At 36.2% G+C, this 27,565-nt stretch overlaps 1 protein-coding gene across 7 annotated transcripts; it reads right to left on the bottom strand.

The window, feature by feature from the left end:
* Positions 1-241: 241 nt before the first annotated feature.
* LOC133882047 (phototropin-2) lies at positions 242-27,565 on the bottom strand. 7 transcript variants are annotated; one of them, XM_062321140.1, is made up of 25 exons: positions 27,335-27,564; positions 27,061-27,202; positions 26,076-26,963; positions 24,511-24,693; positions 23,138-23,229; positions 22,780-23,059; positions 22,364-22,580; positions 21,707-21,777; positions 20,735-20,841; positions 19,830-19,879; positions 19,621-19,725; positions 18,640-18,699; positions 17,922-18,011; positions 16,308-16,384; positions 9,892-9,976; positions 8,324-8,404; positions 7,555-7,658; positions 7,099-7,148; positions 5,568-5,674; positions 4,769-4,891; positions 3,892-3,943; positions 2,258-2,370; positions 1,104-1,244; positions 789-907; positions 242-547 (listed from the first exon to the last, which is right to left on the bottom strand). In XM_062321140.1, the coding sequence occupies exons 3-24, from the start codon at positions 26,726-26,728 to the stop codon at positions 791-793; spliced, it is 2,958 nt and encodes a 985-aa protein (XP_062177124.1). In that variant the 5' UTR covers positions 26,729-26,963; positions 27,061-27,202; positions 27,335-27,564; the 3' UTR covers positions 242-547; positions 789-790. The 7 variants fall into 7 exon arrangements, with proteins under 7 accessions (XP_062177124.1, XP_062177126.1, XP_062177128.1 ...); XM_062321142.1 differs by lacking the exon at positions 27,061-27,202; XM_062321144.1 differs by lacking the exon at positions 27,061-27,202 and having other exon boundaries at positions 26,076-26,786.

Below are 27,565 nucleotides of genomic sequence, written 5' to 3'. Positions count from 1 at the left end.
TTGAAAATTTAAGAGGCTATTTTAAAATCAGCTGTTAGTTAGGGAGCTTTTTTTATATTTTTCCCAAACTAAAAAGTATAGTATCCCAAACATCTTATGTATTAATTTTTTTAAAAAAAAAAAAAAAATAGAGAGAAGAAGAAGAAAGTTTGTCTTTTTCCTTCTAACTATTTCAAGTAATCATCTACAAATTAGTGAATGTAGACTTTGAACGGAATGGGTAATTTTCGACGTGCTTGGATACTGATGAATTGTGCTTTTATTTTGAACATTTATTAACTGATAAAATTGGATCTCCACGAAATATTTACCAATACAATGGTATAGAGGCTGTCCCAAGTGCTAATTTCGTCGTGGATATCTCATACACCTCCTTCTTCCTTGGCCAACCGAAAAAAAACACTCTGAAATCCATCCCAATGGCTGTTTCTCTTCCCTTTATAATCTGAAATTTCTAGTTTCTGAGTTGAGGTAACTCCCTCCTCGTCAGAGAGAAAGGCAGGACCGACATCTCATGATTTTGGTTTAGCTAACATTATAAAGAAGCCTGCACAGTTGATGCAGAAAATATGAGTGTGAAGCCTAAAAGATGCTGTAAACAATCAAGTGCATGAAACTAATTTTAAGCAGCTGTACGTTTTGTCCACAATGGGACACGCACAAGACTGAAAAAGATAATAATTATCTCAAGCGGATAAAGACACTTCAATATTCTGGTTTATGTTTTCAGTAACAGCAAAAAGAAAGGCATAATGCCGATCTAATTTTATATAATAATCAATGTGAACCTTCAGAAAATCTCCATGTCCATAGAATGAACAAGCACTCCATCATCGTCCCACTGCAATTCCTTGGACTTTGGATCTTTTCCAGTGAATTGAAGAGGCGCATCTAGCGGTGGTGGGCTCTGCATACAAGCAAACTGGTGATCAAGACAAGTAATTGTAACATAAACAATAGCATGTAAGAGTCCTCTGAAAGATTATTATTATTATTATTATTATTATTATTATTATTATTATTTTAATTCCTCAGCAGGCTTTCAAAATCAGTATCAAATTTCCAAGAACCAGTTATTAATTAAAAAATTGCAGCACTATTACCATGCAGCGGATCAGAGGCCAATTAATTCCATGGAAAAAAGGGTGTTCTTTGATTTCATTGGCACCAGTATTTGATCCTAAACGGCTAGCAGGGTCTCTTTGCAACAATGCATTAATCAATTGTCTGGCTGCAAGACTTACCTGGAGCATTAAGGAAGAAAGGTCAGCTGCTACATAATCAGCAGGGAAGCTCCAAGAAAAAAGATTGAATAATGCATCCCTAATATGAAAAATCCAATCATTCAAGAAGCTAATTGCCAGTTGATTCTGGGATGCATTTAAAGTAAACAGAGCCTTAAATTATGCTTTTCTGATGAAGATTGATTCAAACAAATTGCGGGTTTTCAATTAACTGTATTTACAGTGTGCAACTTGCTCGAACTTCTAACCAATGTTTCTTTAGCAGCCAAAGTTAAGGAGACCAGCTGGAGTTTGAGGTGCAAGACTAGTGGCATCAGCAAAGTGAAGAGCAATTAGCAGTACTGCTGTTGGCACTTCCCTGATAATAATTTCAGTCATTTAAGCACAGATTTTGTTTTTGTTTTGCCCTTTGAGTTTGTATAGTGTGTAAGACTCACTTTTTGTTGTGATTTCTGGGGTACTGCCTGTTCTTGTCAGTTTTTGCTTGCGGAATGAATTGCTTACTTACCAAAACGAACTTTTTAGACTCAAATGTTAGCTTACAACCTTGAGTTAGTTTTTATATTAAAATTCTCAACTTTCAAAAAGTGTTCCCGCTTCTTTCACAATAGGATTTAAGACTGAAACCAGGTTATCTGCAAATTTTGCTGTTCAAAGGTGTCGTGTAGAGTTTGCATGAAAACTTTGGAGAGAAAGAAGAGGCACGTTAGTTCTCACGTAGCCTACCTCACACATGTTTTATTATATAGGTTTGAGAAATATTAAAATGACCAGAATACACATGTACATCAAACCCTAACAACCTCTTACTACATTCTTCATGTTAAGATGAAATCAAGGTCAAGTTGACCACAATTCATCTTAATGTCAAGTTGACCAGAATTACCCCACTCAATTGGTCAACATCATCAAAATTAATATAGAAAAAAAAAAAAAAAAAAAACTCCAGCTGGATGGTAAAACAAGGATTTTCCTACACATAATGCAAGCTCATTATAGATTTAATAACTTACAGAAATGCTGCTTGGAAAGGTCAGATCTTTGTGCAAGATATTGGCGAAAGTCTTCTGCCTATTCTTTCCCCTGAAAGGTGTACGACCGTAGAGCATTTCATACAACAAGACACCTGAATTTAAACATGAATCATTAGGCATTAATGACAAAGAAGGTATACAAAATTATTATTCTTGGTGGAGCAAATTAAACAGAAAACACATTTGTTGTCAGAATAAACAAGGCTAGCTCCAGAGTGTGGCCGTCCTAAAATGCCTTGATGCTTTAAAAATTAATAGGAATCCCATAATGCATACACCTCATTAGCCAATGCAATTTTTTTTTTTAAAAAAATGTGCCTTTTAGGCCACAAATCATGAGGCATAAGTCTCATTGTCACACCTTGGTCCCATATTGGGAAGATGAGTAGCTTACATAGAATAAATGGTTTATAAAGACACTTATGGGTGCTAAGTCTCATATTGCTTACTTACTAGGTGAAATTGAACTTTATAAAAGATTTTAAGGAAGCTCCAAATTGAGTAATCATTTTGAGGTGATAGCACAGATATGGTTAGTGTCCCATATTGGGAAGATGAATAGTCTACATAAAGAAAGTGGTTTATAAAGACACTTACGAGTGCTAAGTCTTACATTGCTTACTAGGTGAAATTGGGTTTTATAAGTAATTTTAAGAAAACTCCAAATTGAGTAATCATTTTGAAGTGATAGCGCAGATATGGCTAGCGCTTTCCCTGAATTGTTAAAATGTTATCAGAGTCACCTAGTAATGCCACGTGGTACTGGAACACTGCATGACGTGGCCCTAATGTCCTATTGGAAGCCTTGACGAGGATGTCAGAGGTTTAAGGGGGGAAATTGTAACACCTTGTTCCCATATTGGAAAGAAGAGTAGCCCATATAGAGTAGTTGGTTTATAAAGACACTCATGGGTATTGGGTATTAAGTCTCACATTGCTTACTTACTATGTGAAACATGGCTTTATAAGTGATTATAAGGAAGCTTCAAATTGATTAATCATTTTAGAGTGATAGCAAATGTGGCTAGCGCTTTCCCTGGATTGTTAAATACTTTGTTATTCATGATGATGTTGATATAATTAGATAATGACGAAAAGCTGATAATTTTTTTTCTTTTTCTTTTTTTTTTCTTTTTAAAAAAATTAAATACGCTCAAGATTGTCCATGAAACCATTTTGTTAATTGGTATTTTCTTTCTAATTTTTTACTAAATTTTATTTATATATTTTTTTAAAAAAGATCGAAGTACTAGAGCCTTATGCCTCCAATGCATGTGCTCATTGCAGTGCTATAACATTTATCATTTGCACGTCTTTTGCAATAATGCGAACAAATTCAAAAGACAATTTTCACCATAAGTATTACAACCAAGAGGAAAAAGAATCTAATGGGATGAACATAGGAAAGATAGTTGACAAAAGCATGTTATTTTTATGTCATGAATTATCTACAAACTTACAGCTTCAGAGGCATTATAGATGAATCTTTAAACCAAGTGAAAAAGATATTTGAATATCATTTAATAAAGTAAGAAAATAAAAAATTATGTAAATGATAATAATAACTGCCAAAACACCTAATGGTCATATATCGTGATTGAGCATGTGCTTACCAAGAGCCCACCAATCAATCGCGCTACTATGTCCTGCACCTGTAATAATTTCCTGAAATCAAGTATTTATGAGAACTTTGAAAAGAAATTAGTGTATAAAATACTAATTACTATTAGCAGATCTTATTTGTAGTTATGCAATTATTTGCTGCTAAATATGAACAGGATTATGTCAGCAGTAAACACCTACAAAATGGTATGGATATGCAATTGTATGCAGCTAGCATGTTCTGAAACAAAAGCATATTTCCTGCCAATTATGAAAAGCCCAAGCTAAAAATAAATCTATATCGGACATCAAAGCTGAGTTCCATTTTGGATTGAATCCAGCAATGGCAGTAGGAAGTGAACTTTTGGAGCAAGCTTTCACTATTTAACAAAAAAAGGTATGCTTCAAAATATTCAATGAATGAGGGACAAAGAAAGTTTTATACTTCATAAATATTTCTGTAAATATAGCCTACTGACACTTAGTTTACTTCTTTTCAATTATTTTAGAACCCTCCAGAAAAAACGGATCTGATAATTTCCTTTCTCCTTAACTTTCTATAGACCTTTAGCATGTTTAATTTGCAGATGCAGACCAGCGATGTACAGGGAAGCATATTCCTTAGAAATTTGTTGCATGCAAAAGGACATGAAGCAGATCAAGGACGTGCAGGACATAAAAGTTTATTTATCAATAATCATTTCATTGGTGCCTCAATATTACCCATTTAATACATTTAAAACATTCCATAAAAGTTTGTTTGAAGAATTTCCCAAGAATTCTAGAATCTGACAGAATCTAAAACCATGTTTTTATCTGATATGAAATGAAGTACTAGAAGTTGCATGAAGTACATGGACATTTAGCACAATTGAAGATTCACCGTACAGGAGCAATATATTCTTCGGTTCCAACAAATGAGTTCGACTGTGCAACTGGTTCTGCAACAAATGTTGGTGGTGGTTGACTCCTAGATCTCCTCCTATTACTAGGTAATGGATGCTTTATAATCTGCAGTACATAGTAGCATGTAAGAGCAGTCAGTAATTCTGAAGTATCCAGTAATTATCAAGCATAAATGCAACACTAAGAAGATAATGTCGTTCAGATTCCCAACATTTGATGGAACAAAAAATATTCAGAATCGATAAGAAGAGATCCAAAGAAAATTTTCACCGTATTTTAGTAAAAAAAGAATGGTGGATTAATATTAATATAGTGACAGAACAAAAAGGATGAGTTGATGGAACCAAGAAAGAGAAGCAAAAACACTTAATCCACAAAGGTGGAAATGAACCACAGACTTCGACCATTTCATGAAAAGAGATATATACAATTGAGAAGAATATGAGTGACATGAAAATTTCTGGCTTCAATCACACAACATGCCGAAGAAACAATTTAGATTTTCCATGCATGATCCTTCAACATGAAAGAGCAGTTGATTGCTCTCCTGCGAACAATCAACTCTTTGACTAGCTTTTCTTTTTTAAATTTAAATGTATTGTTATTTTTTGTTGTCAATTTATGGTGGCTTCATTGACTCGATGAAGACCAGTAACCCTATACTAGGAAACACAAAAACCTCATGTACGAGTCTATAAAAAGTGAAGCAGTAAATCACTTATCCAAAAAAAAGAAAAGAAAAAGTGAAGCAGTAAATCTTCTGACAGAAAATGTAACATACATGGGGTTTACACGATGTCATAAATGACAGATCAAAGTCAGTTAGCACGATATGCCCATCCTTCTGGACCAAGATATTTTCAGGCTTCAGGTCACGATAAATTATTCCTGTACAAAGGTACGGGAAGAAAATAATAAGTGGAATACGAAATCTCTTCTTCCTAATTGATGTGGATTGATATCCATTCAGTCAAGCTTGTTATGCTTACAAGTATTAACTGACATGCTAGATAATTAGGCTACTCTAGTACAGCTGTAACATGAGCAGAAACTCAAAGTATCTAACAAGGTTTTGATGGACCAATGCTTAACAGCAGAGATTCTTAAATATGTACCCCAAAACAAGTTATAGTTTAACATTTGTATTATCCTTTGAATTAAATATTATAAGAAAACAATGTAACTGTCAAGTAACTCGTACTTTAGTTACAGGCCTATATGTCATTGAAAAATTTGATAACGAAACCTCTTGTACGAGGAATTCACAAGTTGATATCTTTTAAAACGCTATACTCCCTTCATCCCATATTGTTGGTCCTGCTTAGAAAATCCAACATTTTAATGGACATCATTTAATGTGTTATCTTTCAAATAAAAGGATATATGTTTTCCAAAACTACCCTCCTTAATTTAAACTCAAATAAAGCATATGAAAAGAGGATATTGACTTCTCATATAAATTTAAAGAGTGACTTAGGAAAGTTATTAAAAGTTTGTACATTGACTTTTTAAAGTGAATAATGTTTTTGGACATTCAAAATTTTGGGGAATAAAGGACCAACAAGTAGGAAGGGAGTATATTGCATTGATCAAATTTGAGATCAATTGATTTGTGAAGTAAGGGAAATTGATGCGCATTGTAGCAACAAGTCTAGCAAAACCCTTGAGGCTGTTTCAATTTGTCTAAATCACTGCTTTGGGGAAGAAACCACAGACAAATTGTAGTATGATAAACTCAATAATATTTACACAAACACAGGCAGCACACGGCAAATATGCATGTACACAACAAAAAATTTGTCAATCACGTTGTGCCTCATCCTAACTATCAAGGATTTGGGAACACAAATTCTGCTTTTAGCTTATCCATCTTAACATCCTATCTCTGCTAAAACTACCCACCAAGCTAAACATGAATAAAAAATAGTTAAAATAGGTACTTCTCTGCTACAACTACCTACCGAGACTTGTATTTCCCACCTTAGAAATCACATTCAATTCTACATACGAACATATGCAAATACATAATACATATATGCATAGATACAAACACACATGTGGTGTGTGTGTGTGTGTGTATCTGACCCAAAGAGAGGAATCCCGATTATAGAGAAGAAAATAATGGTAGTTTTGGTGATGTTTGTCCCTCCCATTAATGGTAGTTTAGGACTCAGGAAGCATTCGCATATATAAGTTCCCACCGGTTTCCTTCAATTCATTATACAAGTAAACGAAAGAAAAGGAAAGAAAAACTAAATTGATATAGTAAAATCAGAGCTAGGGCACTAGAGATTCTCATGTGATCAAAATACCTAAACAGTGGAGGTACTCCAAGGCAATGATGACCTCTGCCGCATAGAACCTAGATATCAATATAAATTAGCACTGAAATAATTAAAGGTCCAGTATATAAGAAGTGTACAGATATCTGGATCAGAATCAGATGTTTTGAGTGTTTCAATTGAAAAATGAAGAGAAATCCACAACTCCTAAGAACAAAGAGTCAATATGTATATGTGCTTCACATGACCAGTGGAACAACAAACAACCCAGTGTGGAGACAGTTTGCAAGGAATATCTGAAATCATTACATTTCTAGTTGCACCAACCTAATGCTATAATTTATCTCAACTTCGATAGTAGCGAAAATTCAGTACGATCAAGAATTTCAACTAGCTAAAATCTGTTATTCTATACTGTAAATTTCTAAAAGAACAGTAAGGCTACGAGTTGCTTTGGCACTTAAATGTGTACAAACATTAGAGTACCTTGCAGATTCCTCTTTAAAAATTTTCATAGGCTGCTTGTCAAGCACGCCAAACAATTCTCCACCAGCGAAAAAGTCTGTTATCAAACAAACGTGTGTATAGGTCTGAGGAGACAAAGAGACATCAGTAAACTCAAATGCATTATTAATCAGTACTACCAACCAACAAGGAAAATTTCCATACTGGCATCGATGAAGTATGTTAGATCATATTGCCACATCAATGTTTATTTTTTTATATTGTTTGTCTGCAATGTAACTCAGATACTTCTATAAAGGCACTGATACTCTTGGATACTCCCAATAAGTATTCAATACTCCATCAAAAAATCCAAATTCTGAAAATATATATTTTTTAAAAAAATCTGGCAAGAAAAGCAATACTTCTTGGATATATATCAGGCAGTCCAGCATATTACAAATACAACCTCTTTCAGTACAGAAAACGAATACTAGTGTGAGTACATAGCAAAGGTTTAAAAGATACAACTTGACTAATGTGTAAATTAGGATGCTTGCATGATTAGATCAGTTGCGTCAGTGTTGGAGTGCTTGTGAGCTTGAAAAACTATATAGTCTAGAATCTTTCTGGTATTCAATTTCAGCTCAGGCTGCAATTATAATTTCAATTCTCTTCAAAATCATGAGATAAAAGTATTCATTCATGGACTATACTTACATGCATGTGTATAGACATAAATGTAATTGAGCATACAGATATTCATAGTTCAGTAAGAGAAAATTATAATTACAAACAAAAATGAGTAGACCTGAAATGAAGTGTAAAGTGTTGGAAGAAAAGGATGATCAAGTAGTGCAATGATTTCCCTCTCAATGCATGCTCGGTGAACCTGGACAACACCCACAATAATGTAAGACCCTTAGGGCAAATAAGTGATATGAACTAACTCTTCTCCAAAAACTAAAAAGAGAGTGCATATCTAAGCACGTGTGAGTGAACCATGTAGCAAAATTCCTACGTTAACATCAATGATGGTATGCAAAAGGATTTTTTCTGATAATATACTTCCTAATTTTGATTTATAGAATGGACTAGAAATTGATAGACTAATCTTCAGAAGAAAACATGAAATCTGATTAGAATAGGGAATTATTATGTTAATGATAAATAAGTTTGCTGGGGCAAGGTCTGCTACTAGATGAATAATACACATAAGTTTGAAATTAACACATGTAATGAAAATAACTTGGTGGATTACGGTATCCAATTTTGAACATGGGATGCAGATTTTAATGTGAATTTCCATACAATCCGGAACTGCAATAAATATTCAATCTATGAAAAGAATCTATTATAAATGACACAGACTTTCACCATTAACTGACCAATTTTAAGAACACTGCAACAGGGAATAGGCTGGATTCCTAGCAGACAATAAGTTCACCATCAAGGCTTCATTCAAGGCTATGGACCATAAAGGCTGAAGTCCTTCACCCCAGAGCAAAATAATGGAATGGTAATCCTACTGATTTATGACTTAAATCACATTTGACAAAATAGAGAAATTTTCAAACAAGCTTCATCGCAATTGAATTGTCAGAGTTAGCAAAGTGACTAGTTTGAGGTAAAATAATTTCACTAAGCATTAACTGATTTCCAAACAAATGTGTACTTTTCATAGACATATATAATTGATATGATTTTAGGAGTGCACATGTGTCTTTGATTTATCAAGAGCTTATGACATTCACAAAACTTTCAAAAATAAGATAAGGCCATGGATTCCAAGGCACTAAATCATGAAATGTATCGATTTTGTAAAAGAAACTGAAACCAAATACTTTCTTGCAGACTCCATAAAAGTCATTGAGGGTTTAGGTGACACAAAAACGCAAAAGAATTGCCAAATAAATATTCTTTATATAGTGCAAATGCTTGCATTCAACACATTTAAGAAATAACAGTTATAGCATGTTGAATATTAATTAAATTATTAATTCATTATTTTTCATCAGCTTACACTTTTTGGGTAATTGATGATTTAACATGGTATTAGTATAGTGATTCCAAGTTCAACCCCTTGCTCCATAGTTTATCCATTTCTATTAAGTATTTCATGTGTTGGGTTCTATTTATTAAGGGGGGGAGTTTAGGCCCACACGTTAGAGGATGTGTAAGACAATTAAATTAAATGATTCAATCCAACCTTTCCCATTATCTTATACTTTTGGTATAATTGGTGATTTAATATAGCAAAAGCACAAAAGCTTGTGTTAATTTCAGGTAGCATATATCAATCAGACAGTTAAACGGCAACCGGATTACATTGCTTTAGAAGGAAACTAAATATGATATGGTCCTCTTATACATTCAGACCTTGTTACGGTTCAGCATTGCTGACTTTTCCATTGCCTTCATAGCGTACAGTTCACTAGTACCTTTCAGTTCCACCAAATGAACACTGCAACAAATACCAAAGTAATTTAATCAAAAAGCGGACCAAAGAATCCAATTTTTACATTAATGCTTTGGATGTCAAACAAGACCTTTGTGTCACCTGGAGATATATAGCAATATTACACACCAGTTTCAAAAACATGGGTGAACCACCAAGTGCGAAACAAGGGAGTAATAAATCAATTTTCCTTCAAGATAAAACAGACCAGCACAAAAAAAAAAAAAAAAAGAAAAAAAGAAAGAAAGAGAGAAGGGATATGAGAAGCCACTGGATTGATGAATACTGAAGGAGAGACCTACCAAGGGTTACTGTTGCATGACATTCTCCTTCAAGTTTTGAGCATGATGCCTAGGGATGAGGCATTACATATTACATAATTTTAGTTTAGAGTTAAACCTATTTTTGTTAGTGAAAATATATTACCAAGACCATATCTTCCCCTATCTGGAGTCCATAAAATTAATCCTCTTCTTCATATCAAAAAGAGCAATTCTTCTGTTAAAACATAGATTTTGAGAACCTTCCAAAATTTATGGGATCCAAATGCCTTTTCATTTTCCTTTTTCTATTTAATTAAATCATCTTGGACACACCAACTTATACTATTTTTAGGTCTCAAAGATTGCGCTACTTCATGCCATTTGACTTCTTTGTGCATGTCTAAACTATCTTAAGGAATTACTTATCTGTGTTAAGGATATGATAGTCAACTCACATCACATACCCGGATACCACTCAGCAGCCACCTCTACCAACTCAACCTCACTCATAAACAGCACACAAACCCTAGCAGCCGCCTCCACAGACAGCACACAAACCCTAGACCAATCAGCCGTGAATCAAGGCAATCAGCCGTGAATCAAGGCAATCTTCCCCAACAAACACACAATCAGATATCCTCTCCATATCAAACCTACAGCTAGCATTAGTCTCTCATTATTCTCTCGCACTTTCCTCTTGTAACTCAACGGCTATATTGCCATCTTTACTTTCCTAGATTAGATTGATCCTTACCTTATGTAATCAATGACAATGTATCATACACGGCATACTATACCCTTGTAAATCCTTATAAATATCATATCAATACTAAACCCTAAGCATCAAGTGCTTAAGGCCTTTCACCCTAGTTCTATATTTTGTTTACATGGTATCAGAGCCTACAACAACCAATACTCATCCATGGCCACTGTCACTCCTACCGCCGCCATTTCTACTACTTCCGATCTCATGCCCAATATCACCCAACTTGGAAGCATCAAATTGGAGGGACCTCACTATCTCGGATGGGTTGCTCAATTTCAACCTATCTTATGTGGTTATGAACTCCAAGGCTTACTAGAAGGATCAAACCCATGTCCCCCTAAACTCATTGCCAATGCAGCTGGCAATGGTGAAGTTCCGAATCCAGCCTATGTTTTATGGCTGCGAAGAGATCAGCAATTGCTAAATCTTATTATCTACTCACTAGCTCCTTCATTGGTGCCTTCGATGTATAGTTTAAAAACATCGCAGCTCGCCTGAGCAACTTGGCAACACAGTTTGCAACACAATCCAAGTCCAAAATTTCCCGTCTCAAGCGTCAGTTACAAAGCTTGCAACAAGGGAACAAAACCTGCATTGTATACCTTAGCCAAGCCAAATCTTGGGCTGATGAACTCTCAGCCGTGGGAAAACCGGTTGAAGATGATGACCTCATCTCATTTGTTATTAATGGCATCAATCCTACCTACAACTCCTTTGTTACTACTTTTACTTTGCGTGACTGTGAAACCACCTCTCATGACTTCCAATCCGAATTATTAAGCCATGAAATTCTCCTTCAAAACCAGCAGCAGACCCTTAATCCTGAAGCAGGATCCTTTGCCCTTCATGCCAACCGTTTTAGACCACCTCATCGGCCCAACAATTTCCATAGTCCTACCAACTTCCGTCCCAACCCCAATAACTTCTGGAAACCCAAACCCTTCCCACGTCCCCCTGGTCAATTCTGCCATCCATCTCCTTGAACTTCTTACTCCCCAAGACATCCAACCCCACCCTCATTGAATGCTTCCTCTGGACCTTACCACACCAACAATGCTGCCCAGCCTCCACGCCAATACTCTCCTTGCCAAATCTGTGGCAAAACTAGTCACCGTGCCCTAGACTGTTATCATCGTATGGACTACGCCTACCAAAGCCGTCACCCACCAATGCAACTTGTTGCCATGACTGCTCAGACTAAAGAAGAATTTGCAAATCAAGACTGGCCTGCTGACTCCGGTGCTAACACACATGTCACAGCCGACTCATCCCTCCTCACCGACCCTCAACCATTTGATGGTTCAGAAACTGTTGGTGTCGATAATGGCACATGCTTGCTTATTCACAACACCGGTTCTTCCATTGTCCAATCCCCTAATTCTGCATCTTTTAAACTACTACTCTCAAATATTTTACATTGCTCTGCTGCTTCCACCAACTTGCTTTCTATTAATAAATTTTGTAAAGACAACAAATGCTGGTTTGCTCTAACTGATATTGATTTCACTGTGAAGGACAATTTGACAGAGAAGGTTCTGCTCCACGGACCTAGTGGAATGGGTTGTACCCCATCCGGTTGCACCCCCATTCCTTGAACAAAACACCCAGGTTCACTGCTCTCCTTGGTGTCAAAACCACTGACATGGTTTGGCATCAGCGATTGGGACACCCATCTATTAAATATTTTCAAACTGATAATGGTAGAGAATACACCTCCACCACCTTCAAACAATTTTTGAGCCAAAATGGCATTTTTCACCGTCTTACATGCCTGCACACCTCTCAGCAAAATGGTATTGCTGAGAGGAAACAAAGACACATAGTTGAAACCGGCTTAACCCTGCTGGCTCAATCCGAATTACCCCTTAAATATTGGGTCGACTCCTTCGTTACCTCTATTTTTCTTATCAACTGTTTGCCCTCACCAGTCACACAAAACACCTCACCTTTCTTCAAACTCTTCTAGAAAGAACCCGACTACACACTCCTACGCGCCTTTGGTTGCCTCTGTTACCCCCTTCTTCGTCCCTATGCTGCGCAGAAGCTATCCTTTCGAAGCAAACCTTGCATATTTCTTGGCTATGGTGCCAATCAACGTGGCTACCAGTGCCTTGATCCCCAATCTCATAAAATATACCTTTCCCGCAATGTTGTTTTCGATGAAACCAAATTTCCAGCCAAAACACCATCTCTCTCCCAAGGCTCCTTTAAAATCACTACAACCCCAAGTACTCTCGTCTTCTTTCAACCTGCAGCTCTTTCCCCCTACCTTCTCCCCACCAATCGTTCCCTGCCTCCTCCTCTTCAACTCCCTCATCTTCTCCACTCACTTCCACCCCACTGCCTTCTCCTGCATCTCCATCTACCATCCCTACCACATCCACTTCCACCCCACTGCCTCCCCCTGCATCTCCACCTCCTGCCCTACCCCTTCCTCTACCTCTATCTCACTGCCTCCATCCCCACCTCCTGCTCTCATCCCCTCCCCTACTTTTGCTCCTTCCCTCCCTACCCACCTCGTGGCCCCTAGCAACCGTCCTATCACCCGATCCCAAACTGGGTCCTCCAAACCCAAAACTTATCCTAACTTCACCACCTTTCATGCTATCAAACATCCTCTAGTCTCCTATACCTCTGTTCTCCTTCCACATACAGTTAGGCTGCATCTCAACCCGAATGGGTTGCTGCCATGACTGCTGAATTCCAAGCCTTGCTCTCCAACACACTTGGTCCCTTTGTCCCCGACCTTCCCAACACAATGTTGTCTGCAACAAATGGGTCTAGAAGCTTAAACAAAAGCCGAATGGTAGTATTGACCGTTACAAAGCTCGTCTCGTCGCCAAAGGCTTTGATCAACTTTCTGGAATTGATTACCATGATACTTTTAGCCCTGTCATTAAACCCCCTGTCCATTCGGTTACTCATTGCTTTAGCCGTCCAGTTTGATTGGAACATCAAACCGCTGGATGTCTCCAATGTGTTCCTTCGCGGTTACCTTGATGAAGATGTTTATATGGAACAGCCTCAAGGATTTTTAGACTCTCAGTTCCCCACCTATGTGTGCAAATTGCACAAAGCTCTTTATGGTCTCAAACAAGCTCCCCGGGCTTGGTTCACCCGGCTTTCTACCTCTTTATTAGAAATTGGATTTTCTAGTTCTCAAGTTGATTCTTCTCTTTTTACTTTTCACACTAACGGATCTCACATCTTTCTCTTAGTCTATGTCAATGACATTATTGTCACAGGCAACAATGAAGCCTCCATGCAATCGGTTATTGGCAAACTCCAAATTGATTTTGCCATGAAGGACCTTGGCTCCCTCTCCTACTTCCTTGGCATCCAAACCACCTGGGGCATTCATCTCAGGCAATCTAAATACATTCAGGATCTTCTCCACCGTGCTGGCATGACCGACTCCAAGCCCTACCGCACCCCCTGCATCTTTGGTTCCAAGATGTCGAAGTATGATGGTGACCTACTCCCCAACCCTTCCGACTATCGTCAAATAGTTGGGGCCCTCCAATATGCCACTCTCACACGCTCGGACATTGCCTATTCCGTGAATCAGCTCTGCCAGCACATGCAAGCTCCCACCTCAATCCACTAGACAGCAGCTAAACGGGTCCTTCGTTACCTCAAAGGCACCATCGACTCGGGTCTTCATTATACCAAAGGCTCATTCACCCTCCACGGCTTCTGTGAATCCGATTGGGCCGGCAACCCTGACAATCGCCACTCCACCATTGGGTATGGTATCTTTTTTGGTTCCAACCTCATCTCCTGGTCCGCTAAGAAACAAACTGCCGTCTCCAGATCAAGCATCGAAGCCAAGTATCGCGCCATGTGGCTCCGCATGCTTTTCAAAGAATTACAGCTTCCCTTGCCATCTCCTCCAACAATTTGGTGTGATAAATCAGGCGCTCTTGCCATTTCCTCCAATTCGGTCTCTCATGCCCGAACCAAGCACATTAAAGTTGGCGTCCAATTCATCCGGGAAAAAGTTCTCAACAAAGATATTCAGCTCCGCTACCTCTCCACCATTGACCAACTTGTCGACATCTTCACCAAAGGTCTCACCGTCGACCGCTTCTGCTTCTTGCATGACAAACTTCCGGTCGTCCCTCCCATCAATTTGCGGGGGGGTGTTAAGGATATGATAATCAACTCACATCACATACCCGGATCCCACTCAGCAGCCGCCTCTACCAACTCAACCTCACTCATAAACAACACACAAACCCTAGACCAATCAGCCGTGAATCAAGGCAATCTTCCCCAACAAACACACAATCAGATATCCTCTCCATATCAAACCTACAGCTAGCATTAGTCTCTCATAATTCTCTCGCACTTTCCTCTTGTAACTCAACGGCTATATTGCCATATTTACTTTCCTAGAATAGATTGATCCTTACCTTATGTAATCTATGACAGTTTATCATACACGGCATACTATACCCTTGTAAATCCTTATAAATATCATATCAATACTAAACCCTAAGCATCAAGTGCTTAAGGCCTTTCACCCTAGTTCTATATTTTGTTTACAATCTGAACACCGATGAAAACGAATTAGACCCTGTCTTGCACTTATTCCTGTACCATTCCAGTCCTACTGCTTACCTTAATGCAAGCAGAATATGATATTTACATCTAAAAGCTCTATATTCTATGGTTTTTTAGTTTTGCATGTTTAACGGGTAAAGGATTCCTACTAAATGCTGTGCTCATTAATCTGTCTTGGTGGATGAGATCATGAGACCAAGAGTGGTAGATGGCAACAGAAAAACCTTGCAGGAATTCTTTGGCATATAAAGTGTCTTCAAAAGTAGATTAGACAAACGTATACAGGGAACATGAACGAAGAATGTGCTATCCAAGAACAATTAGCTGATCTGGATTTGTGAATCAAAGTATAGGATTATTAAGGAGATCTGAAGTAACCATAAGGAGGGAAGAAAGGAAGACGGCACTGGCCATAAAATGAATACAACATTCTCTAAGGTAAGACAATTATAAGATCTGTTTTCAGAGACCTAAATTACCCTTATGGAAGGGGTTAAGGGAGCATGTCCCCCCTTCCATTGTTCCTAGCAAAACATGGTATGCGCACTAAAAAGCAGAATAGCATATGTCATAAATAGTTATAAATAAAATATCAAAATGGACACAGACACACAATTAGACAGGCAATAATTTGGAACTTGTATATAATTATATTGCTATACTTATCAAAAATAATTATTTTGCAACAAGTTTTCTGAATTGAGACGATCTATTTCAATCTCATCTGCAAAAGGCACTGTACCTGCCAGTATCTCCACAACCCAATGGTCTTATGGGCTTAAAATGATGTAGCCCAAGTTTTTCACCGCATGCAGTGATCTAAGAAACACAAAGGGATAGAAGGGAAGAAATAATGAAATATTAGTAAAGAAGACAGCTGTAAGATACCTAAACATACATAACTATTTAACAAACAACGTATATGGATTTCAAGGAGTAGCAATTTGTAATTATAAATCTTCAAGACCTGCAGAGCCTACCACTAAAAAGTACAATCCATGATACATGTGATACTTGTCAAAAACCATCATTTACATTTATTAAAATGTCATTAAATAAGTACTTATCCCAAAAGTTTAAGCTATTAGATGGAGAGGTCAAACTAGCATAGAAGTCTATATCGAATTGCATTTATGTAATATAATGATGATAAATTATCACTTGTTCCCAAAAGTTTAAACTATTAATTGGACTAGTATATAAATTCATACCAAACCACACCCCTAATCAATGAGGGCTTTTTAACAACCTCTCTCATGAGTAGGCTCAAAATTGTATGCGTAATTAAAATAGAAATGTCTCTCATTATAAGTGGGACCAACACATAGACGTTTGAAATTAAATGGTAGGAATAGAGGTGAGACAAGATTTGACAGATGATCTTCAAGTATGATACCAAAATATTTGACCACTTTCTTTTTGTATGCTTAGGGGAGCCTTTACACTTTTTATAAAATTTCTCTGATTACCTATCAAAAAAAATATTTGACCACTTAGCCTAAAATATTAAGCTATTAAGTGGAATGCCCAACTAATATATAGATCCATATTCAACTCCATAGACAATCAATTTAGGACTTCCTAAGAAACATAACTCCATATAGAGGACATCGATAGCACCAAGAGCTCAAATCTAATGTAGACTTGAAGCATGACTTAAAAATATGTGCTACTCTTTTGTGCTTCAAGGGCAAAATTTCTCTTAAAAATATTGTAGAAGTTATCAGGACCTGAGTCTATTACATGAAAAGGTTAACCACAAAGGAGAAATGACACTCCTTATATCATCAAAGTATGAAAGGCAAAGGAATTACTACAAAAAGGAGCTCAAACTCATTACAACTAGGACTAGGAAAGTACATTATATGTCAAATGCATTGTTGAAGTAGATGCTTCAAACGAATATATTGTGTTGTAATGGCCTGAATGATATGTGTTCAAATTATGCTTTACTGGGTATAAATGAGTAGTTAATGAAGCTCCAAAATTTTGTATAGACCCTTATTAATAGTTCTATAGGCCTTTATCCAGTGTTGGTGCTGCCAAGCAGGGTCCTCTGAGGGTAGATTTGGATATGGTCCAAAGCCTCAGCAGTTTCAGATGAAATTTCTCAATGATAGAACCTGCACACTTACGGTTGACGGCATCAAATGTAAAAAAGCTATATATATGACAGCACATATTGGTAATGGTAACAATAATAATGAAATCAACTAGATTAGCTCTTTTCTCAACTCATTAAATCCTTATCCCCAACAAATTGAAGTTCAATATACAAGATAAGTTTGATGAGAAATAACATTTGAATGGTATTAGAATGTGATACAGTGCAATTTTAACTTTTACTAAGTGGTACCTTTTGTATTGCTAGCCAAGAAGAACTCTCTTTCTTGTGAGGCTTTGGAAAGACAGGCCGAGAATGAATTGCCCACAAATCTTCCGGTCTCTGAAAAATTGTAGAATATAAAATTTGTATCAGCTATTAACCAACATAATTGCTGAAATAGAACCAGATCTCATCAACAATGAAATATAAGATGTACCAAAAATTAAAAGATAGAAATATCAAAAATCTAAAATGTTTAAAAGATAAAGATCATACAAAATGAATTCTTATCCATAATTACAAATACTTGTGCAAATTCTAAACTATAGTTTTATGAAAGAATTTAGAGCAGACAAATTCTTCATGCCATAACATGTATTCAGAGTTTCTGAATCACATCACTGCTTATTTGTGTGTCTGTTGGGGATTTCAAAATCATAAACATTGAGATGTTGAAACTGAGATATAAGGTTTTTTTTTAATAAAAAAAAAATTGTAAATCAAGCTTGTTTACAATATTTCAGTTAGAACATTTAATATCCCTAGTCTGAGGAAATTTTATGAAGTCAAATGATTCACATAATTCCTGTTTGAACTTTAGAGGTATCAAATTGTAAGGATTGGTGACCAGATAACTTAAATATAGTCTATTATTCTGATAAGTAAAACCGCGTTGCAAATCTTTTAAAGCAATGACAAATGCGTCATTGATTATCAGTCTGAACATGAAGCAAAAAAAGTACCTTACCAAGTTGGCATCAGGAAGTTCTCTGACAGCTTCATCAACATTTTCTGCAGTGGCTTTGACCTGATAAAAGAGAAACAAGCATTGAAAAATGTTGAAAAAGAAGGGGAAAAGAAAAATGAAACCATTCATATCAAAATATAACCTAAACTAATGGAGATAAAAGATGCACTTGGCACTGGTGAAATAATCATTTGAGTTTCACCAGTGCTATTTTAAATACCCATGCTAGTAGTGACAATCACCAAATTCTTACTTTCATATGTTTAATTTCGTCATTAATGAGGTCTTTCTTTCTACCGAACCTAGATACACAGTTTTTAGCGGCACAAAATATAGTACGGTTGATTAAAAACTATGGAATATGTAATTATAAATGCAACTACACTTGAATTCTCAGACAAACCCTCCATATAAATGTTTATAGTTGTTTTATATGATAAGCAATAACAATTTGCAACAAGAGTAATGTCTTCTACTGTTTAGAACCTGGGTAATTCCTTGGACTCTCACTTATAAGTTGTCTAAAAGATAAGGATAAATGCAAAATCAGTCCTTATGATTGGCTTAAATTATAAATCGTTTTCTGTGATATAAAAAATAATTCAGAGGTCTTCAGGATAGGCCAAAATAATAATTTAGTACTTGCAGTCAAATTCCGTCAAAACACTTGACAGATTCCGTTAGTGTGCCACTTTACTACTAACATTATTTTGGGCTTGCTCTACGCTCTTCACTCATTTAACTTGAACTGGTGCAATCATTGGTCTTTGTTGCATAGGCTAAACCACCTTGAATAATTGTCCCTCATCTTTTCCTCAATAGGTACCATCACCAATATTTAATGGATATCTCCATTCCTTATTCTATCTTTCTTGGTATGTCCACTCATCTCTATGAAAACATAGGTACTTTTACAGCAATCCTAAAAGACAACAAAAGATAAAATAATGTTTTTTTACAAAAAAAAAAAAAAAAACATACCAACTTCGCACTTTTTAGCTCTGTTCTCTCTGAGAGCCGGTTGCGCAGAGGTTCCACATGATCACTTCCATCTAGTTGGACACCAATGAAGTATTGAAGCTCACCCTACCAAAGTTACATGGGCCTCAAGTGAAAAACTCAAAAGGGAATTAACATCCTAATTCAATGGATATTGAATCCAAGATTTGATTTAGTATAATCTCAGTCACCTTTTGGTCACGCATAGGTTGCAAGTGAAACAAATTCCAGAATTTTTTTCCTGAAAGTCATGAAATCATAAGAATTTTATCATGATAGAAATTATTTTTGATAAGTATATTCAAAAGGCGCAAAGGGGCGCAACCCATAGAAATTATTAAAAAATAAAACAAAATAAAAGATGATATCTTGAAAAAAAAAAAAAAAAACCTAAACCCTAAAGAGACTTTATATATTATACGATAATTCAAACCAAATGCACTACAATTCCTAGTTTTCAAGCGACGTGAAATGGTAAATAAAGGGAAAATACACTTTAGCCCCCCCCCCCCCCCCCCCCCCAAAAAAAAAAAAAAAACTATCACCACTTTTGCATTTTAACCTCCAAAGTTTAAAAAGTGACATTTGAACCCCACAAAGTACCAAACTGTGACAATTTAGCTCATTCGTTTATTTGGACAAAATGTAAGTCACGTGACTTTTTAGCCCCTAAACTCCCCAAAATGCCATGGGGGTTAAAGTGTTAAAAATAAAAAAATAAAATAAAATTGGGGGCGACCCCCAAATTTTTCCCTCTTCCCACCCCCCCTTCTTTTGCTTTTGTTTTTGTATTTTTCTCTTTTTGGGGTTTTAGGACTAAAAAGTCATGTGCGACACACGTGACTTAATTTAGGGGCTAAATTTTTGGGAGTTTAGGGGCTAAAAAGACAAGTGCGACACAAGAGACTTAATTTCCGTCTATACAGACAAAAAAACTTAATGGATAGGCTAAATTGTCACAGTTTGGAAGTTTGTAGGGTTCAAGTGTCACTTTTAAAACTTTAGAGGCTAAAATGCAAAAGTGGTGATACTTTGGGGGATAAAGTGTATTTTCCCTAAAAAATAATTTAACTAAATATCAAAAGCATTTACTTACCACTCTTAGTATAATTGATCAACTGAACAGTGATTTCCCTTTGTTTTCTAATGGCATCTCTTATCTTTGAGACAGTTGCTTGATCTGTTTCGGGTCCTTGAAGAAACCTGTAAAATGGATGAGACAAATTAGAGTAAAACTGGCGTTATTGATCGAGGGCTTTCCAAACAAGTGGAAAATAACAAGATAGGAGCGATAAGAATAATGATTTATGAAACAAAAATGCCATGCTAATTTCATACATCAGAAAAATCATTAAAAAAAATATTATAGCAATGACAATCATCATAAGTTTTAATATAACTCAAGTTTCAGCAAGTAATATGGCCCACCTGAAAAGAATATAGACTAGACCTTCAAACTACAGTCCCCAAGCTTTTCAGTGCGTCAAATGGGGCATGAATATGGTAGAGGCGCGAATATCAAAAAAAATATCTGCCTTCTAAATTCTAAAAACAATCTTAACAATCTTTGATGAATGAGTAAAGTAGCTACCAGCGAAGGAGTCTACTTCTAATCTCTCAACAACATTTGAAATCATTGACATACTAACATACTTATCTTCCCCCATACCTCGTAAAACATTTCACATTACCCCTGTCCAAGATGTTCAATAAAAGTTTTGGAATTTTAATGTTCCAATAAACATAAGAATCCACTTGAAGAATTATAAAGCATTAATGGATTAGCAGACAGTTTTACTCTAAATTAATCTAACGGATGAAGTAAATGAAGCATTTGCCTGTAACTATTTGCAACAAAAGAGTAAGAAAAGCTTTTAAAGTACAATGTTACACTGTATAATCAGAGAGACACACATGAGAAGGAACGGTCACCCAAAAAAAAATGGAAAGATATTATGATATGTGCAAGAAAATTGAGTCCAACTTGCAGGCCCCTAAAATGGGAGTGAGATGGAAACACATTTAAAATACTAACTAAATAAAGATATAAAATATAGTACTTTCATACCTACAGTTCCTTCCCAAAATTTCTTCGCGTGTATACTCTGTCAATTCAAGAAAGCTATCAGATGCAAATATCTGCACATGAACAATTAAGATCAATTTCGAGATAAAATGTGTACCATGTCTAAGTGACATACAATTGCAAATTAGAACCATGACACTTTATGTACTATGCGGAGTGTGTATCGTATTTTGTATATGATATTATCTAAGATATAAAAAAATGCAGATGTAACTCTAGTTGATAAGAATGTTATTACTGATACTAATGATTTCTTAATTATGAAAGAATAATTATTAGTAATTTCTAATATTAAGCAGTGCTACATGATCATGCAGAGTACGAAAGTAAACATACAGTAAGGTGTGATGACAGCAATTTTACAAATTGGGCAGCACCTTGCAGCAAGAAACTTCAGAGAAGCATCTTTTTTACATCTATGAAATACCCTGTTTACATACTTAAAATGGACTTTTGACATGCAAGATGCGCTGAATAATTCAAGCACGATAAAAAGATAAACATGAAGAAAAGAGAGAGAAAGCAATGAATGCGCCGCAGTGCATCAAATGATAAACTACCCAAGTTCTGATTTTTGGAGCATTTATCTAAAGTTTTTCCGTAGTCTGAATAAAAACAAGTAATTGGCTTTCATCTTACAATTGGGTTATCAGGAAGTCTAGGATCAGTGATCACAAAGTTCTTTTCAATGCGTTCTAATGTGGTTGCTAGGTCAATTCCTTGGCGTATATCCCTTTCTCTATCAGCGTGGTCCCAACGGTCAGTGTGTTCTATGTCTTTAGTCATCAAAACCTCTGGTTCAACAATTGGTTTCTCTTCATGCCTCCCTACAGAGCTGGGAGACCTCCCTTTGAACCTGCAGGAGAAATTTACACATCAAATAAGAAATTTGACACTTCTAAAAGGAGTCATATGTCCTGCTAGGACATCCGTAGCCATCCTTGAACAAGACATTTGAGTAATGAAGACCAATGGACATACTGTCAAAATCCTTTACATTTTACAGTTAGCATCAGCCTTACCAAAATGAAGCAAAGGTAAATCATAAAACTCACCCCATTAAGGAAATGCGTCCTGATTTTCTAGATTTCTTGTCTGCTTCCAGACAAGAACTTGGATGAGACACATCACCCCTGGAATCCAATTGACGAGTTTGTCTGCCAGGTGTACTCATATTCTGAATATCAGCAGATTTCGGCAGAATATAATCAAGGTTGAAACTTTCCTGTCCTTCAAGCTTGCTGGCATTGTCATGACTCAAACCGTGAGAGTGCGGATGTTTTATAGTCTGGACAACCTCTGTGATGGAACCTAAAGCCTTCTCCTTCTGACGAGCTGACATGCATGAAAACATAATGATTAAGTGAAGACACAATCACATCTGATAACAAAGTGGGTACACATGCTTACTACCATCATAACGAATTAACGACTTGGGCAACCCATTTGGCCGTAGTGCCTTCTCATTAACACCTTCAGTGTATTTGCTGACCTCCACTTGCATTCTGCAGGAACAACATCCATAAAATTTCAGAATAAGACAAAATTAAGATCATAATTCAAAGAAAAGGAAAATATTGCGGTAAACAACTCCTGTCATGATTAAAATGGACAACAAAAATTAGAAATTCTTTTTACGACCATGTATTTTGTTAATTCAGATATATTGTTATCTGACTCAATGATAAAAAAATTACCAAGTTTAGAAAAGCTATAATAATCATCAAGCGTCAATAATGATAAATGTAGTTTAGGAGCATCTTTAAACTCAGCACTCAAAAGATGGTATACGTGAAATTAAGAAATTTGTTAAACCCATTAAATTCATTGAGTAGTGTGGTGGAGTTTCCGCTTTCTAAATACATATGAGGTTCTTTATGCCCAAATTGGGCAATAGGAATTCAGTACCCAGCAGTAATCCTTGTTTGAAATAATCATGAGATTCTTATGAAAGCATATTAATTGAAGTAACATGCCTAAAATATTAATAAAAAAAAAAATGTGACATGAATGCTAATTAAACACCACAAGATTACATTTTGAGGTGATTTATGCACATGTAAAACATCTCAAGTTAATGCAAACTTTTAAATGAATGAGGTTCGATATAGTCGTTTTAATCCAAGACACACCAAGACAAAGTAAGAGAACAGAAACTTCACGCCCCTGGCATACCTCAATATATTTTAACCATTCTTCCAACAATAACAACTAATACAGAGAAGTTTAAGATTTTAGACTGTAAGTCAACTTGTGGCCTTGTGGGCGTTATTGAGCCCAGAGTTTCTATCTCCATTAAAACTCAGTTTGCTGAGATCTGTACGCTTGATATTTCTTGGTCATACATTAATTTCTCCTTGTTGCCTTCTCTTTTTGTAGGCAAGGCATTTCCAACGTCCACCTTAGGTGGTTTTGATTCGATGGACAAGACTAGTATCAATCATAAAGAATACCAAAGTTTGCTTAAACGGGTTACTCGTGCAAAGAGAAAGAGACAGAGAAGAGGAAGAAATACGCCAAGGCCTGAGCTGACGGTAATAAAAGGCACTACAGTTGTAGTTGGCAAAGAGGACAATTTAATAGGCGGCTTCTAAGCCATCTCATCTTTTAGTAATTCTAATATTGAAATCATGTATGCCTACACATGGACATTCATGTTGCATTGCATGCATAGCATCTGTATATGTTCAAGAACCAACATACAGCATCAAATTGATAAAAGGAAAAAATGATTTTCGCGAATTCAAAAACATAAAAGGAAGGAAAGAAAGAAAAAAGACGTTTACCCAATAAATTTGATGGTATTGCCACGGTCATCTTTGATAGGGGTGACAGTGAGAAGATTCCAGAAAGGGGTACCATCCTTCTTGTAGTTAAAGAGCCTGCCACAGTAGCTGTTCCCATTTTTAACTGCATCTCGTATTTTGGCCACTTCATTCCGGTCTGTTTCCGGTCCCTGAAGAAATCGGCTGCACCCAAAAAACCCTTCACTGTCACTGCTCAATTTTCATCATTTTTCTCGGAGGATTTTCTTTTCTTTCCATTTTGGCGCCCACTGCTAAACTCAGACAAAGAATGGATTGAAGCGTAAAGATCAAAAAGCAATAAACAATGCTGGTGTGTATCGAGAGGTTTGATTTCTTTGACAAAGACGATGAAAATTCCTCCTCACTTCCCCAGCCCTTTGTCGAGGCAAGTTATGCGTTTCAGAACTGTCAGACTATATTCTTCTTCTTCTTCTTCTTCTTCTTTTTTTTTTTTTTTTTTTTAAGTATATTCATCTTTGGGTCGTGACCTGAGTGTTTCTGAAGCTTTTGCCGTAGTCTCACATAATTAATAAATAAGTAGATTTCATTTAATATGACTTTTTATAAAGTATGTATCTATTCTTGATTAAATTTTTAAAGGTTCCACTTTTTATTTTAATTAAAAAATATTATTAGTGTAGCACCCAAAAACAAATAACATTGAGAAAAAGGGTAGCTAAACGGTTTAGAGAGGGAGGCTCATCTCACGCGTGTCCCATAGTGCTAATCCAACATTAGTAATTGACATTTTTAACTCAAAATTAAATCACAATGCAACGTAACCATTGAATTAGTTTTTGTTAACAAAAATAAAAAATTAGTTGAAATTGTTATGTGAATATCCATTTAATAACTGAAAATTAAAAAAAAAAATCAATCAATTTTTTATTTTTTATTTTATTTTTATAACTTTTGTTATTTTATATTTTTTTTTAATAATTTTATAAAGTGTATTTTTTATCATTAGATGAGACATTAACATTTTTTTAGTAGTTTTGAGATATCATTCACACAATTGATAGTTTTAGGGATATTAACAATTAGATGATAGTTTAAGGAGGTTATATGTATTTTTCATTTAAAATAATATTGTGAGATAGTTAAAAGATAAAAATGAGAACGGCTCGAACTCTTTCTAGAGTTTTTCTTGAGTCTTTTTATGCTGACATGAAAATTTTTTATTTTAATAAAAATAAGTGAGAGAAATCAAGTTGTAGTTTTTTTTTTTAATTAAAAATAAGGTGCCATCGGCATAGAAAGACCCTGAAATAAGGAGCTCTAACATTTCCGATAAAAATAATGATTCAATGCCACTTAAATATACAACTTTTCACTATCTTGCTTATATGACAAGATGATTCCCCACTACTTTTTGAGTTTTTTTATTTTTTAAAAATAAATTAAAGTGGGGGACTACCTTACAACATAAACAAGATGGTGAAAAATTATATATTTAGGTGGTAGTAAATAATTACTATACCGATAAATATACGAATCTCGGTAGTATCCAAAATCCCAAAAAGAAAGTATAAATGGTAATTTACCAGTTCCTTCCAATAACCTCCTTTGTAGAATAACCGGTCATACTAAAGAAGCCGCTGCTGGCGTAGATAATGGGGCAGTCTGGTTTTGTGGCATCGGAGACAACAAATGTTTGCTGCAATGTTGCCAAAGCCTCCTTCAACTCTTGTGATACCCTCGGGAAGGCCCCTGATGTTTTTTCAGATCCACAATTGGATTCATCCGATGTCCTGGTCGATGCCGCTCCAATGACTCTCTCTCCATCGCGTGATGACCTCCCCATCAGGTTCATACCCCCTACTGCTTTCAAACTACCCTCTCCCACGTCTGACTTCACCACCACACCCCATTCTGCTTTCCTTTCGGCTATGCCAGCTTCAGTTTTTATAATTCGATCACTCAAAGAAGAAGCTGAAGAATAATTGGAATTGTCGGGCTTGCTGACGGCCTCTCTCTCAAATGCCATCCACTTGCTCACGCCCGGCTCTGTACTGCTCACAGTAGAATCAAAAGTAGTGCTTTCTAATCCACCCTGATCTTGTATTTCACCTCCCTCGCTCTTCCTGCTAGTGCTAACATCATCACTCACTGGCAATCCGAAAACCTCAACCGATCTCCGCTCATCTACACCGGAAAATTGATGCCTTGCAGATGGTGTTGCTCTCGGTTTCTCCATTTTCCAATCGTCTCTTCAGTGAATTATATAAAGAACAACCTACCAGAATAAAATGAACCTGCTTCACTTTTATGGAGTCAAAAGACGGTCTCTACGAGACCTGAGTGCTCCCCATGGCCACATATGTTATGTTACAGCTACAAGGAGTAGTTCTAGCTGGATAGATCATGGGGTAGATATGTATGTAGTCTATATTGCTAGGGTACTGCTCACAAGTAGATCTGCTCAAAGAGGCCTGAAAGAAGATTTAACTATTGGAACTATTTAATTTCGACACTAGATTTCCCTCAGCTCAAATATCAAAGAATAAATACAGCAGCTAAAACACGTACTATCTTAAACATAAAGAATGAATCTGGGAACAGAGACATGAGAGGTCTGCACAATTATACTTTTAACATTTGATTTTCTCCTACTCATACTTCAATTGCTCTGCAATAGATATAACAATAACTATAATTCGAAAATTATGCTCTGCAAAAAAGAAAAAGAAAAAGTCAAAAAATTAATGTCCCATGAATGATTTCAAGCAAGCAGGCCGGTGCAAGACCCTGAAGCTAGCATAAAGACTGGCGAAGAAAATTCATAAAATGAGCAAGGTCTCACTGTTTCAGATGATTCTGTATTTTAACTTGAAAGCATACACTTGATTCTATGGCAATGATGCAACTGCTCTTCCTCAGCATGACATAGGAGAACAACCAATTGCTCGATATGCTGGTGCTGATATGAAGGAATTATCATTTATCCCACTGACTTTCTTCACCTAGTTTTCATTTGGGTGTGCTGTAGAGACAGGAAAACGTGTGGAGGAAGATAACGTTCGGGTATCACATT

Source organism: Alnus glutinosa, chromosome 11 (genome assembly GCF_958979055.1).
Source record: "Alnus glutinosa chromosome 11, dhAlnGlut1.1, whole genome shotgun sequence".
NCBI lineage: Eukaryota > Viridiplantae > Streptophyta > Magnoliopsida > Fagales > Betulaceae > Alnus > Alnus glutinosa.
Note: the sequence above shows the minus strand (reverse complement) of the source record. Positions and strands in the feature narration are given on the sequence as shown.